General features: G+C 44.7%; 1 protein-coding gene across 6 annotated transcripts in view; it reads left to right on the top strand.

Moving 5' to 3' along the window:
• The first annotated feature begins 344 nt into the window (after positions 1-344).
• HEG1 (heart development protein with EGF like domains 1) overlaps positions 345-13,912 on the top strand; it is an 82,713-nt gene continuing 69,145 nt past the window's right edge. For all 6 annotated transcript variants that reach the window (XM_034785107.1, XM_034785110.1, XM_034785105.1 and 3 more), the window contains exon 1: positions 345-890. In XM_034785107.1, the coding sequence (XP_034640998.1) occupies positions 536-890 (355 nt within the window). In that variant the 5' untranslated portion in view covers positions 345-535. The remainder of the gene's footprint in view (positions 891-13,912) is intronic.

Below are 13,912 nucleotides of genomic sequence, written 5' to 3'. Positions count from 1 at the left end.
CAATTCTCATGATAGGTAAATAACCATGGACGAGAAACCGTGTGCTGTCAGATGCTTTCACAAAACCCCCCCGATGCCCCTCTCCTGTGCAGTCCAGAGCCTGGTTTGACCGCGGGAGGAGAAGTCCCACGCTGTAGCACTTTTCAGTTCTCAGGACGTAGGGCAAAGCTGAGGTGTCCCCGCCCTCCCCGGTCTGCAAAGCCCCCGGCCCCTTCTCCCCGGGATGGGGCTGCGGAGGAGGGCTGGCCAGGGCACCAGCGGAGCCGGGGAAGCGGCTTTGGCTGGTGATGTCAACCTCTAGGAGGAGCCTGTGCCTGTCCTTTTACTTTCAGGCTCCGTGTAATTAGCATGAGGCTGTTAGTCACTTACTAGTGTTACCCTCGGGGGCTCGACCATGAAATCCCCCCATTCAGCCTCCCCATGGACCCGGGGAACTTTTAAGGCAGGGGCTGCCGCTGCTTCCCCTTGATCTGCCTGCTCCCTTCGCTTCCCCCCGCCCCATCATCTATCCCGGGTTCCTTAATAATCATTATTAATGTTACTAGCCGGGCATGTGAAGCCCCCCAGCTGCATCATGCGAGCAACCTGCACTTTGCTGCTGCGCCAACTTAGCCTCCTCCTCCTGCTGCTGCTGCTGGAGCCCTCTGCGGGATCGGGCCCCTTCGCCTCCTCCAGCGACCCCCGTGCTCGGACCCAGCTCAGCGGAGCCACCACGCCGGCCGCGGGGCCGCAGGGTTCTTCCAGCCGGGGCGTCTCTGCAGCCGCTGCTGCGGCGGCGGCGGCTGCTTCCCGGCTGCCTCCCTGGGAGAGGGAGAGCTCCGTGCCCTGGGCGCCGCCAGTGTCCGGCAGCACCTCGGAGCCGGCGGCGGGAGGACACACCAGCAGCCCGGGTGAGTGAGGCACGGGAGCTGCTGCTCTGGGGAGGGTGTGGGGGTGCTCTCCCGCTCAGGCACCCACCCAGCTCGCCCCGGGGTGCCCCTGAGCCCTGGCACCCTTCTGGCTTCAGCAAGGGCGCTGCCCTGCCTGGAGAGGGCTCCCCCTTTTCCCAGCCCTTGCTCGCTGCCATAGGGAGGGTCGGTTGGGGGGTGATCAGATCATCCCGCGTCCCGGCAAGGGCAGGCAGGGCTGGGCAGCACCGAAGCCAGCTGTAGAGACCCGGGCCAATTGTGTGGCTATTTTTGGAGCAAAATCATTGCAACTCCCCACCCTCTGCAAAAATCCCCTGCAGGCTAATACATTTCCAGGGAGGAGGAGGAGGAGTTGGTTTTGGTTTTTTAAATAAGCATGTCCCTATTTTATCCCACTCCGAAAATCCCTATTTGCAGCTTTCAAATGTTGGCAAGGAGGTTGCATGTGGGTGTGGGGCCAATGCACCTCCTCGGCCACTTTGCAATGCTCGCTGGGGTGCGGCGTGGAAGCGTATCCAGGGGGAATGGGCTCTGGTTTGTGTTATCCCAGAGGGCGGAGAGAGAGACACAGCAGCAGAGGAATTGTGCTAAGAAGTGGCGAAGCAGCTGCTGGGGTAGATCCCTGGAATTATGTAATTGTAACTAGCTGGGGGGAGCCGCCTGGGGGCTCCCTGTTACGATGGGAGCACCGCGAGCAGGCTGGGGGCTTGTCCCGAGTCTACTTCCTAGCGGATTTGGGTGCACAGGCATCGGGCAGCTGTTTCTGAGTAATGGGGAAATCAGGCGCTCCTCCAACACAAAGGGCTGCAAAGGAAAGGAAAGTTAATGTAGGCAGTCCAGCAAGGGGTGTGTGGGCAGCGCTGCAGAACAGCCGGCACCCTTCAGCTGGGTTTAGTCTGACCCAAAGCCCCTTGAAGTTGATGGAAAGACTCTTATTGGCTTCAAAGAGCTTTGAATCCTGCCCTTGGAAAGCTAAGGAGTTTAGCCTCTATTTGCAAAGTCTGTGAGATAACATACATGATGAAGGTAATGTTGGATGAATCCCTTACAACATACTGGAATTGTACCACTGGAAAGGTTAAGGCCCTGATCAGCGTAAGCATTTATGTCATTCTGGTGACCTTAGTAGCCGATTACCTGTGATACAAAAGGAGAGAGAGAAAAGTTTGGACTATTTCTCCTCTTTAGGTTTTACTTTTAATTTGCAATCCTCATCAGCCTGTTTTTTGTGGCAACGTTTACATTTTATGAAAATACAAAACAAATGCTGATGTGAAAAAGAAAATAAATGTGATCCTGTTAGTTAATACATATGGAATTAAAATTCACATTCTCAGATGTAGTTTAGAGTTTCAAAAGTTTAAATGCTACCTTGTTGGGAGAGAATAGAATATGAAAAGAAATACCTCTGGGTTTAAGAGATGATTAAATTAAACAGAGTATGATGCCTTTATACTTTTAAATACAGTCTACAGAAGCCTGTAACAAAATATCAAACTGAATTCTAAAGAAATATTATAAGCACAGATTTGTTTGCTTTGGTAATTATAAATTATTGGGTCCCTTGAAATCACTTGAACATTGCACAGTTGTATCCTAGTGTAATAAAGGAGGGTTTGAGCAGATGAAGGCTTGTGCAAAGAATACAATAAAATTCATTCAGATTTCTTCATTTACATATTTCAGATTGTAAATATCCACTATACTGACTGAATCAACTTTAAAAGATTCTGCCTCTTACTTTGTAATGTGGAAATGAAAATGACAAGGCGAGCAGAACCTCAGTAGGAAGTGGATACGCTCCAGGATGGTCCTTAGTTTAGTAGCCATGGCAGTTAGTTGCTGCTGCATTCCAAAGGTGTATATTTTACCAGGTGTTACGCAATACTTCCAGGGCAGGAAATCAGCAGGTGCAGTGAGAATTCTTCTGTATACCACCCAGATGTTTTCTTCATTCAGATTTCGCCATATCCTGCTTCATATTGATTACTGGCCTTTCAGATCCAGATGTAGGGATTTTTCAGAATTGTAATCATTTTAAATTTCTTTCTTTCTTGCGCTTCTGCTATGAAGAATGGGAAGCTAGTCACAATAGATTGTAAAATCCTCTTCTTATTAGTCATCTGTCAGGTATACACTATACAGCGGTATCCGCTGACCATGGTCAGTGCCTAGATTGGTGATTACACAGGCTGGCACACAGGCCACGTTTTTTATAGGGAAAGTGGATATAATTTTAAACAGCATGACTTCCCTGTTTTCCAACTTGAACACATAACTCTAAGGATGATTAATATGTTTGAAAAGTTGGCATTGGATTTCTGTGTACAGTGTAAAGAACTCTAGCATGTGATAAATATAGCTTCAGTGGTTTTAAAGCCAGAAGGGACCACCACTATGATTACTGACCTCGCGGTCACACAGGCCATAGAATTTCACCCAGTAATTTCTGCTGTGGAGAGAACTCCCCAATGTCACATTGTGCTATTTAGAGATGTACTTTATTTATAGAGCTACAATTTCAGAACATATGGTTAAAACTACTTTGAAAAAATATTTTGATTTTCTTAACATATCCAGAAGGTGCCTTTTATCAAATGTACACGTATAAAAGAAAGTTTATACCTGGGTGGATCAAATAAAGCCCTATAAAGAATATTTACAATGATGCCTGCATAACAAGGGAGGAAGAATAGCCTAACAGATAGGGCACTGACTTCGATTTAAGAGGCCTCTCAGTTCTACTGCATTTTCAGCCACAGAGGTCTCTATGTTCCTTGGGATAGTCATTTAACCTATTCTGTGCATCAATTCCCTATCTGTAAAACAGGGACAATACTTCCCTACCTGACAGAGAGAAAATCCATTAATGATCATCATGTGCTCAGATTTAAATGATGAGGGTCATGTAAATTCCTAGATGGGTAGAAAATATATATATATATATAATTTAAGCTCAGATAGCAGTGCAGCATCTTTTCATGGCTCTGACGACTCCTGAGGTGAGAGAGGAATGCATTTCAATCATTAAGGTTTGAAAAACTAAAACTATCTGCGCAAGAGCTCTAAAATAAATTTGGCTTATTGTGAGTGACTGCTCAGGCCTTTCACTGAGAGCCATTCTCCATAGACTTTATCATGCTCTAGTAGGCCATGAATTATGTCGATCTTAACCTAGGAGGAATTAGGAAGGCTGAGAGCATGATGGCTGCTGGAAACCATGGTAAACTACCTAATAAATTAGATTATGTCCTGACAACTGCAATCCACTAGATGTTAGGTAAGGTTCTGTGCCTGTCAGTCAAGATAATGATTCTGTATTATAGCTGTAGTCTGATGTGGTCTACTGAATCATTTGGGGTTTGAGCTACAGACACTTGAAAAGTTAGCTTTTGTCTATCTTGCCTACCCTTCCACAAGCATTTCTTGTAAACTCATCACTCTGTCGCTACATGGAAACAAAGATTGCATCTTGGCAGCTTGTGGTCTGACTCTCTTTGAAGTCAGAATGCAAAGGTTCTTTCTCAGCAGAGTTAGGTAAGTAGATGGTATCAGCAGAGAGGAGCTCTGCAGTGAAACTTAATCTTAAAAATTAATGCCTGTGAAAGTGAGCAGCTGGCGGAGATAGTTCAAACTATGCATAACAGAGGCAGGCCTTATCTAAGCTGCTCTCCGCACCTCCGCCAGGGCACCTCAGTCTTGACTTTCAGCTTCACCTCCATTCCCTTCAGTAGGCTGTTTGTGCCAAAACCATGCAATCATTTTGTGATGTGAATAAATTAGGACTAGGACAAATCCTTTTTGCTTGTTGTGTAACATAGAAACTGAATCCGGACGGGCACAGATGTATTCAGAAAAAGTAGTCATGCTGAGAAACAGGACAGATGGTTCGAGCAATAGCTGGAATTGTGAGACCACCTAAACTCTCTGCTATGCATTTTCTATTGGCAGTTGTTTTATCTTAATATCATACCATGAGGAGGCGTACCTGAGAGGAAGTGGCTAGTCTGTGGGTAGGACATTGAATTGGGAGATGGGGTTCAATTCCTGACTGCCACAGACTGCTTTATGTCCACTGGCAAGTCATTTTATTTCTCTGTTCCACTTTCCCATCTGTAAAAGGGGGATAATACTACTTCCCTTTTCATGTGTGTCTGTCTTGTCTACTTCGATTTGTAAAATCTTTAGGGCAGGGGCTGCCGCTTGCTCTTTGTATTTGTACAATAGGTCTTTGATCTGGGCTGTGGCCTCTAGGTGCTACCATAATACAAATGATGATGGTAAAGGCTAGCACTGGGCCTCTACAAGTTTCCTGTCTAGACAAGGGTCCCCAGTCAAGCAAATCTTTCCCCTTATGTCTTTTCCCCTTGTCTTCTCTGTCCCTCTTATGTGGCCATGGTATGTGAGGCACTCGGATAGCCTAGTGATGATGGGAGCCGTGCAAATGCCTAAATAAGTAGATTCCTCCTTTCCATGTCTGTGTTGTCTTTCCTTCCTTCCTTCCTCCGTCATCTTTTCCATGCCAGTTGCTGCCTTGCATTTCTTTAGTGCTGCACATTATGAGCATTAGAAGTAACGGTGTAATATTGACTCCCTTCCTCTCCCATCTCTGAAGCATTCTGGTAGAAGGAGCGTTGGGGAGCAGGGAGATGGTTTGGGAGGGGGCTTGTGTCCTCAAGCTGGTTTCAAATCTCCCTCCCACTCAATAGTTAGTATTGATCACATGATTCCCTCCAGTCCATGAGCCTGATTCTCTGTTGCCTGCACCTTATCTAATCTTTTACATCAGTGTGAAGTGGACATAAAACACTGCCGTTCTGATTACACCCACTTTGCACTGGTGTAAATGACTGTTCAAGGTGCAGAGCAATGATGCATCAAGCACCGTGTCTCTGTACTGTACCTGGAAGACCTATGCACTAACACGCTTTGCGGTCTCGCTCCCTTCCCCACTCATCCTTATGCAAAATGTAAATTAAATGATTTTTTGTGCTGCAGATTTGTAGTCCCTGAAGTTATATGGAGTTAGCTTTGCTCCTTCAGGGGAACAAAAGAGAAGGGGAGAGAGAGCTACTCAGTTCCCAGATCCTTACAAGCATTAAGGGTCTGATGGAAAGTCCACTGAAGTTAATGGGCGTCTTTCCATTGATTTAAGTGGGTTTTGAATCAGTAACCATTTATTTTAATGGCAGATTAATGAATGATGAAATGCAAATGTTTGTAATCCAGACTTACAGTGACTATGACACCTACATTAACATGGAATGAATCTGTCATATGCTGGGTTATTGCAATAAGCATTGCATGAATGTGAGATGAGATACTTTATTATAAGTGCTATTACAGAAGCTATTTCTGATGGTTTCAGCCTTGCATTGCAAACTATTAGACCCATCACAGGCCTCACACACGCCTAGAGTCCAGCACGCTTCCTACGATCATCCCAGCCACTCAGTAACCACTGCTTAAGTTTAAAACAGGTAATGTAATGAGCTGCAATTTTTCTTGTGGCTGGAAAAACAGTGCGAAAGGTTTATTCTCGCAGCGCATTAATTGATGCTTGGTTAGAAGAAATGCCTATGTAATGTACTCCCGCCATTGTAACGTGCCCTGGATGAGTTCCTCTGTGAATGTGATTTGCGTAAGTATCAAAAGAGTTAACAGTACTGATCAGATAAGGATGACGATGGCATTTTTGCCCAACATAGTGTCTAGAACAGTTTGTTTCTTTCCCCCAGCCTCCTGGATCCATCATTTAAATCTGGAACTCAACCCCCCGCTCTCCAATGCTGCTTAAGATCTCAGGCGGTTTGCACCCTGGCACTTGCTGGTACCACCTTCTTCCTTCCTTGTCTCTTGCACTCCTTGTTCTAACAACTGGACACCTCACAAACATTAATGGATCCCAGTTTAACACCAGCGAGGAAGTGAGGCACAGAGTGATTACGTGATTTGTGGAATTCTGTGGCCAAACTGGGCCTAAAACTCAAGTTTCACGAATCCTAGCCTTAAACAGAGTCAGGGCCTTAACTTTCTTGTCCTCACATTTTCTTGCTGTTACACTTCCACGGTTGTCCCTGATGTGTATTGTGGGACAGTTACTTGAGTATCTTGTAAAATTAAATTGTACTGTGAGAAGATGGGAGTTCACTTTGTGTGGGATGGCACAGTCTGTACCATCTGTATTAAAGCCTAATATTCAATAAGGTTCCCTTTGGGTGTATGATCATAGGAGTCTTTGCTACAGAGCTTTTGCGCCTGCCATAAATGAAGTAAGTGCAAGTTTGATCTTGAAACTGACTTGTTTTTCCTGAGGTGCAGCAGAAAATCGCTCTGTGTGCAATGACTTTTGTTTGACTGTGGTTTCAGCATACAACTTAAAAGGACTTGTTCAGAGGTTGTGGTTCTGGCTTGCTGCTGTTGGGCAGAAGTCTTCCATTTCCAGACTGCTTCTTCAGAACTGTGATATTTCAAGTCATTCTTGGAAAGAGATTTCTTTACACCACTGGAAAACAATGGTAGATAGAGCAGGTCAAGAATTTTTTGGCGAACCGTTTTTTCATCAGAAAATGCCGAATCTTCTAAACTGGTGGTTGGTTTTTTTTCCCCGTTGAGACTATACAGGTTTCAATGAAACATTCATCGGGAAAGGGTTTCTCAAGGCCTGGATAGATTTCTGCTTAAAACAAGAGAGAGACTCTGCCTAGAATAGCCCCAGATTTAAGTCTCTGGAGACCCACATCCCAGATTAGTGCACTAACCACCACGCTATTGGCTATTCTGGGGTGGGTCTCCCTCTCTTTAGTTTTTTCAAAAGAACTTTGAAAGGTCTTGGTGTTGTCCCAAAGCGGAATGGGAAAATTTATGAAATCTCAAAAACCATTTCCTGCCCAGCTCTATTGGTGGCCCCTAGTTCTGACCCATTGTGAATCACCATGTATTTGAAAGTATAAACAAAATGTCCAGTCATTGTGTATGAGCATTAGCTGTTTCCTTGGAAGGCTAAGGTTAGTTGGCAGATTTTACTGGCAAGTGGTAGGCTCTTCAGCCTGTGTGATGCAGGAGGTCAGATTGTAAAGGTCCCTTTTGGCCTTAAAGTCTGTGAATAAAACTTGAAGTCGTAATGGCATGAGAGACCTGAAAATTGTGTTCAGGACCATTGATCATATGAGCATGTAAAGGCTGAAGGACTGAGGCTTTAACAGTACTTCACTTGACAAATAATAATGTTAATTATTAAATGCTCACAGTCGGGGGTGGGGAGGGGGAACACTTTCACAGTGTAGTGAAAACATGAGTGAAATACAATGAAAATACAATTTAAGAATCCCAGACTGCTTTCTTATAAAGGCAAACAAACAAACAAAACCCCCACCTGTGCAGCAATAATCTGTCTGTACCCTGGAAAAGCTATTCCCAGGCTTTCTATGATTTTCCTTCTAAGAACTTTCAAATTTTCCTGTTCCCCAACTTCTCTGAAATCCCAGCAAGAGCCCTGCTTAAAGGCCAGACTGCCAGAATTGCAAACATACTCGCCAAGTTAAGTGTATCGATTTCAAGAATGAGGAGAAATAAAACAGTTTGCGGGGGGGTGTAAGCCAGAGTGTCGGATGGCAAAACAGCCTCCATCCTTTCTGCCCCAGAGCATTGCAGCTTTCTCCACTTTTCCTTTTCACAACTTTGACATAAAAGTGGAACTTGCCAAATGAGCACTCACTCTGGGATTTTCAAAAAGGCATAGCGCTGACCTAACTCTGTTCCCAGCGCACAGTGCTAAGTCCTTTTGAAAAGCCCAGGCTTGCTGTATTTTAATCTGAGTGGGCAGCAGAAAGTTCTAAAACACTCAGGGATTTCTGTTTTGTTTTCTTAGAGTGAGAGTAATGATGTTATATAGATTCCCAGGCCAGAAGGGCCCATTGTGGCCTCCTAGTCTGATCTCCTGTATAACGCAGGCCATAGAACTTCCCCAAAATAATTCCCGTGTTTTCTTGGGAGGGTGTGTGTGTGTGTTAAGGTGGCATTTTGGAAGCTCACAAGGTCTTTTCCGCTGCTCCCATTCGAAGTAAGGTATCTTTCTACTTGTACCCCCCCACCCCCCGCGCACGCACACGCACGCACACACACGCACACACACACACACACACCCGTAGCACCTTGTTAATTCAAACTTCATCAATCCACTCACTCCATAGCCCACATTGAGTTTCTGTAAAAAGGCACGGGACTGGTTCCTGCCACCTGCTAAGGCTGCATTGTTACTCTCTGGTGGAGCAAAGTAGCCTTAAAGGCAACTTAACTAACTACCTGAGGATTCTCCAACCCAATGTCTTTATTCAGAACTACTCACCAGATGAGAGTAATTTTTAGCCCGCAGATTGTGTGCAAGCAGCTTGTTGTTGTAAGCATTTGATATCCCAAATGGGGGCTCTGTTGTTTACATTTGATTTGACTTGTACGTCCTATGGTGTGTTTTCTCTTTCCTGATTGGCTGATTGACAGTTTCTTGTGGGAATACTCACAGTTACTAACCTCCTTGGTTAGGTGCTTTGAGATCTACTGATGAAGAGTGCTATATAGGAACTAGGTATTATTATTATTATATGTTTAAAATTCTCTCTTCGTGGACATTTTGCAATTGTCACTTCAAACGCGCTATTTCCATGAATGTTAGTAAACTTGGCAAGAATATTCATGGGGAGCAGATGTAAGAGGGGCACAAACCCAGTCTAAGTGAATGTATTGACTGTTTAAGTGTATATTTGTGGGAAATTGTTCTATAATAGCCAGCCAGGTTTCCCTCTCTTTGTGTAGACGTAATAGAGGTGTGTACAGATGTTTATATTTTAAGGCGTCACAGGCCATACGTACCATAATATCCTGCTGCTGCTACACGAGACACTGCTTTCTTATTGTACTTTGATTATGCAGAGTTTACATTTATCCTTGCAGGCTGAAATCATAATTAGAGTCACAGGATGAGGAGAGAACTTTCCCACCCAAAAGGGAAATGATGCTGAGTTGCTGAGTGGCCAGCCCAAGTAATAATATAATCTTAGAAAAATGCAGCTCCCTCGAGGAAAGGAAGCTTTGCAAACTTCAGTTTCTCCAAGCTGTTAACATAGCTGTTGCCTGCATTTCTGGAACATTGCTGTCAAACCTAATCTACTGAAGTGCCAAGGAGATCACAGAATATTGGGGAGCAAAGAGAAAAACAGTGTAATGGTCTATCCCTAAGTAAAGTAAAAACTCTTTTAAGGCAGGTGCATAGTTTGGTTTTTAATGCAGATTCCTATGATATAAGGTCAGTTTCCCCCCTCACTATTATAATTGACAATTAGGTTGTTTTACGTTTCTCCTGTTTGCACTGAACTATGACTTCAGAGATTTTAAAGGCAGAGGGGGCCATTAAAACAATCATCTGTTTGACCTCTTGCACAGGTAATTTTCACTTCTGCCATGACGGCTTTGAAGTCAGGGCCTTTGGCATTACAGTCAAGAGTCATACACCTAGGCCTCTATATCAGCTGATTTATTAGTGCCTGTTTCCCTTTTATAGATGGTAACAAAGATGTTCCCTGTCTTGTTTCTTTCTTTACATATTTTGGTTTGTTTTAATTTTCTCAGTAGTTTTAATGACTGTTCCCATAACCTTGGTTACATCCTTAGTGATCCAAGCACTTTATTATATAATGTATGAATTGTTCCAAGTACCATCTTTCCTGTTGTCTGTAACCATGAACGTTTCATAAAACATAACATTTGTTACATAGATACCCTGCATTCCTTATAGTCATCAGTGTCGGGTGAGCATGTGGGACTCTCTCTATCAGCAATTCTGTCTCATTCAAGATGGACTAAATCATATCAGCTCAGATTTATGGGATGCCTTTCAACATAAGGGATCCCAAACAACCTGAGTCTTCGCTCACCATGCCACTGACGTGCAACCACTTCTGGGGTGGAGAGTGGCAGCTATTCTGTATTTGCCACATGCCAGCATAGTTGTTTGAGGAGAAAGTTAAAGGAATTTCTCCAGCTGCAATCAGAAGAGGGATTCGGCTCTACGGAATACTGTTCGCCACAGCACAGTTTGTAAGAATACCAGTGTTCACACACTTACTGTTGTGGAAAATCTTTTAAAGCTTCAGGGCTGGATCCTTGCTGGTGGACGGTGTTAGAGTTCCGTTGTCTTCAGTTGAGCTATGACAATTCACACAAGGTCAGATCTGACCCCAGGATCTCAGTGCTATGTAAAAGAGACCTTCTGTAGTAGCACAGCCCCATGCTCCTCTAGCCCCATATTGGGCATCAATACTGCCTTGGAGAGAAGGGCACCTACTAACACGACTTTCTGGTGTATCTGAATGATTTTTTGGAGATTTCCAAAAACATTGACCAGGTCGGACCCTGCTTAGATTGTGAGATCTGATAAGCTCACAGGTCAAGGTAATATGGCTGCCAAAACCACATGAAATTATGCTTAAATGAGGCAAACAGCATTGTCATATTAAAGTCATTTCCAACGGCTGTGTTGTAAATGTATTAGCATGAAAGGTATATCAACAGACCATCAAACTGCACATTACCTGCTTTGCTCATAAATTCAAAATGGGTGACCTTGATCGTGAGACATAATACGGCTCTTGTAATTTATCACTTATCTTCTTTTTTGGAGCTGGGCATAATTGCATCAGTGTCTAGAAGGACAAAGAGAAGGGTTTCAGCAGCTGTAATTCACAAAGACATCTTCAAAAGGCTTCTTACCTTTGGCACAAGTTTTAAAAGACGTTATAAAAATGCCCCTGAGTAGCTTTAGGCATCTGAACATTCATCATTGTTTGATTCGGATTCGGTTACAGGGCTAAGCACTAAATTTCAACTCTCTTTAGGCTATTATCAGCTCGTTTATCAGATGCAGGCTGGTGGTGTAGTATAAGACTGGCAGACGACCCAGGAAATAAAGGCTCTTTGAAAATCAGTTTCTTAGAGCGGTAACATGATCAGAGCTCAGAATAATCATGAAGACAGTCATATGTGGGGACACAGAAAAAGCAAATGTGGACACATGAAAGGATCAACATAAAGAAGTAAGAAAATTCTGTACTGGAATGAAAGAACTGGAATGACTATAATTGCACGCCTGTTGACTTGTATTTAGATACATTTCATAGAATACAATCTGCCAGAATGTCCTATTTTTTAATATAAAAGATCTTCGGAATTCAGCCCCGAGGATTAGTAACGCGGGCAGCGTTCATATCTCTACAAGAAACCACAATGGATGAGTTCAGGTCACATGCTGGATTAAAGCCTGACCTTGTTTGTCACTTGATTCCGAGAGAATACCAGAGCTATCGCTATGAGCTGGTGCTTGTCTGTGCACTGTGGGTGGACGTGCTGGGCTGTGGCTTGAACAGATTTCAAGCAGATACTGGGCCTGATTCTCCCACTGTTCCTGATGCAGCCATTCAAACCTATGCAAAGTGGGTGTAAACCCTGCCAAAGATCTCTCCATCCTTCTTATCTGACCCTCTCTCTGTGTCCACCCTGACTGACAGCAATGAGATTTACAGCGCAGTCCTGCCATTCTCCATTGCCCTAGGCTTGTCTGCATTGGCGGCATGATGCAGATGTGAAGCTGAACTCTAAGGTGCTGGGAACCGTAGTTCATCAGGGAGAATCTCTTCTGGGTATCCTCTTAGTCCCTAGGGAGAAATGATCAGGGAGCCTGGAGAAGGCATGCAGTTTTGAGCCTCCCTGAGGCATATAAAAAAGCCAGTGAAAATTGTAGCTACAAATACATATCCCCAGTCCCCATCCCTAATGCTCACAAAGGAGGTGTGTGTAATTATTTGTGTACACAGTAATCACACAGATGGCCTAGCATTAGCCACACGCTGAAAGCTGCTCATTTCATCAAGCGATTATTAGTCAGTGTTTCTTCCCCTGCATGGTAGGAGGAGGGAGGATCTAACTCAACCTTTGGAAGGGATACACCCTCCAGTGTCCCCCTCAGCACTGCCATCACTACTTCCTGCGGCAGATGGTTATAGCTTCATCTAGGAAGTGCAGTTTAGATCATCATCCTTTTCCAGGAGCAGGGGGATGGGGGCCTTATCTGTCCTAGGGATTAATTTCTCCTTAAGCGGCTTGTCTACTCATTTGCATTTTTCTCCGATCTCCTCCCAAATCCCATCTTCGGTTGCTGGGAAGTTGGATAGCTCAGCTGTGGGAGGGTCAGTGAGGCATCACTGGTGTTATTATCATACCATTCACGAGTAGTTCATGTCATAGGCAGGGTTTTGTGGGGTAAGGCGTAGCTAGTTGCTATCAGTCTCATTCTGAGAGCGATTGGTTTCCACCAGCCCCATGGCTGGCCAGTGAGCAAGAATCCTACAGGGCTGAATATCGAGGCCCACCACTGAAATGTAGCCACCGCTGGGGTGAAAACTGGCAGTTGTTAAACAGCGCACAGGACAGTGAGTGACTGAATACTAAATCAGAGCAAGGCAAACATTTTCAGACTAAACTTTTCTCGGCCAAAACCATTATTTATTTTATTTTATTTTTCTATTGTTTAAAAAATGTTAAAACCCAGCATGCAGCCTAAACAAAGCATTTCGTTTCGGGTTGAACAGGTGTAGTTGCTCTGGCACTATCACTTGCTGCAGTTTTGACCAAGAGGAGCAATGTTAGGGCCGACAGCTGTGATGCAGCACCCAGGATGCTGTCCTGGGGAGAGATACCGCTAAGAGACGGCAGCTCAAGCTGGGAGGGGGCTCAGAGGCAGTTAGAAGGTGATTAGAGGAGAAGGAGGTGAAAGAGGCAGCGCTGGGGTAAAAAGGAGATTTGCTGGGGAGAGGTGGGTGGACTTTGAAGGGCAGTGTGCAAGGAGCCCGCCATGAGGGACATAGACCATGTGACCCGTGAGGCTGACCAATGGGACACTGACAAAGGGAATAAGTTTAGGGACCTGTGGGACTGGTGTGGCCCTCCAGGTGAGG

Source organism: Trachemys scripta, chromosome 11 (genome assembly GCF_013100865.1).
Source record: "Trachemys scripta elegans isolate TJP31775 chromosome 11, CAS_Tse_1.0, whole genome shotgun sequence".
NCBI classification, from domain to species: Eukaryota; Metazoa; Chordata; order Testudines; family Emydidae; genus Trachemys; species Trachemys scripta.
This window is presented reverse-complemented; position numbering and strand designations above follow the sequence as displayed.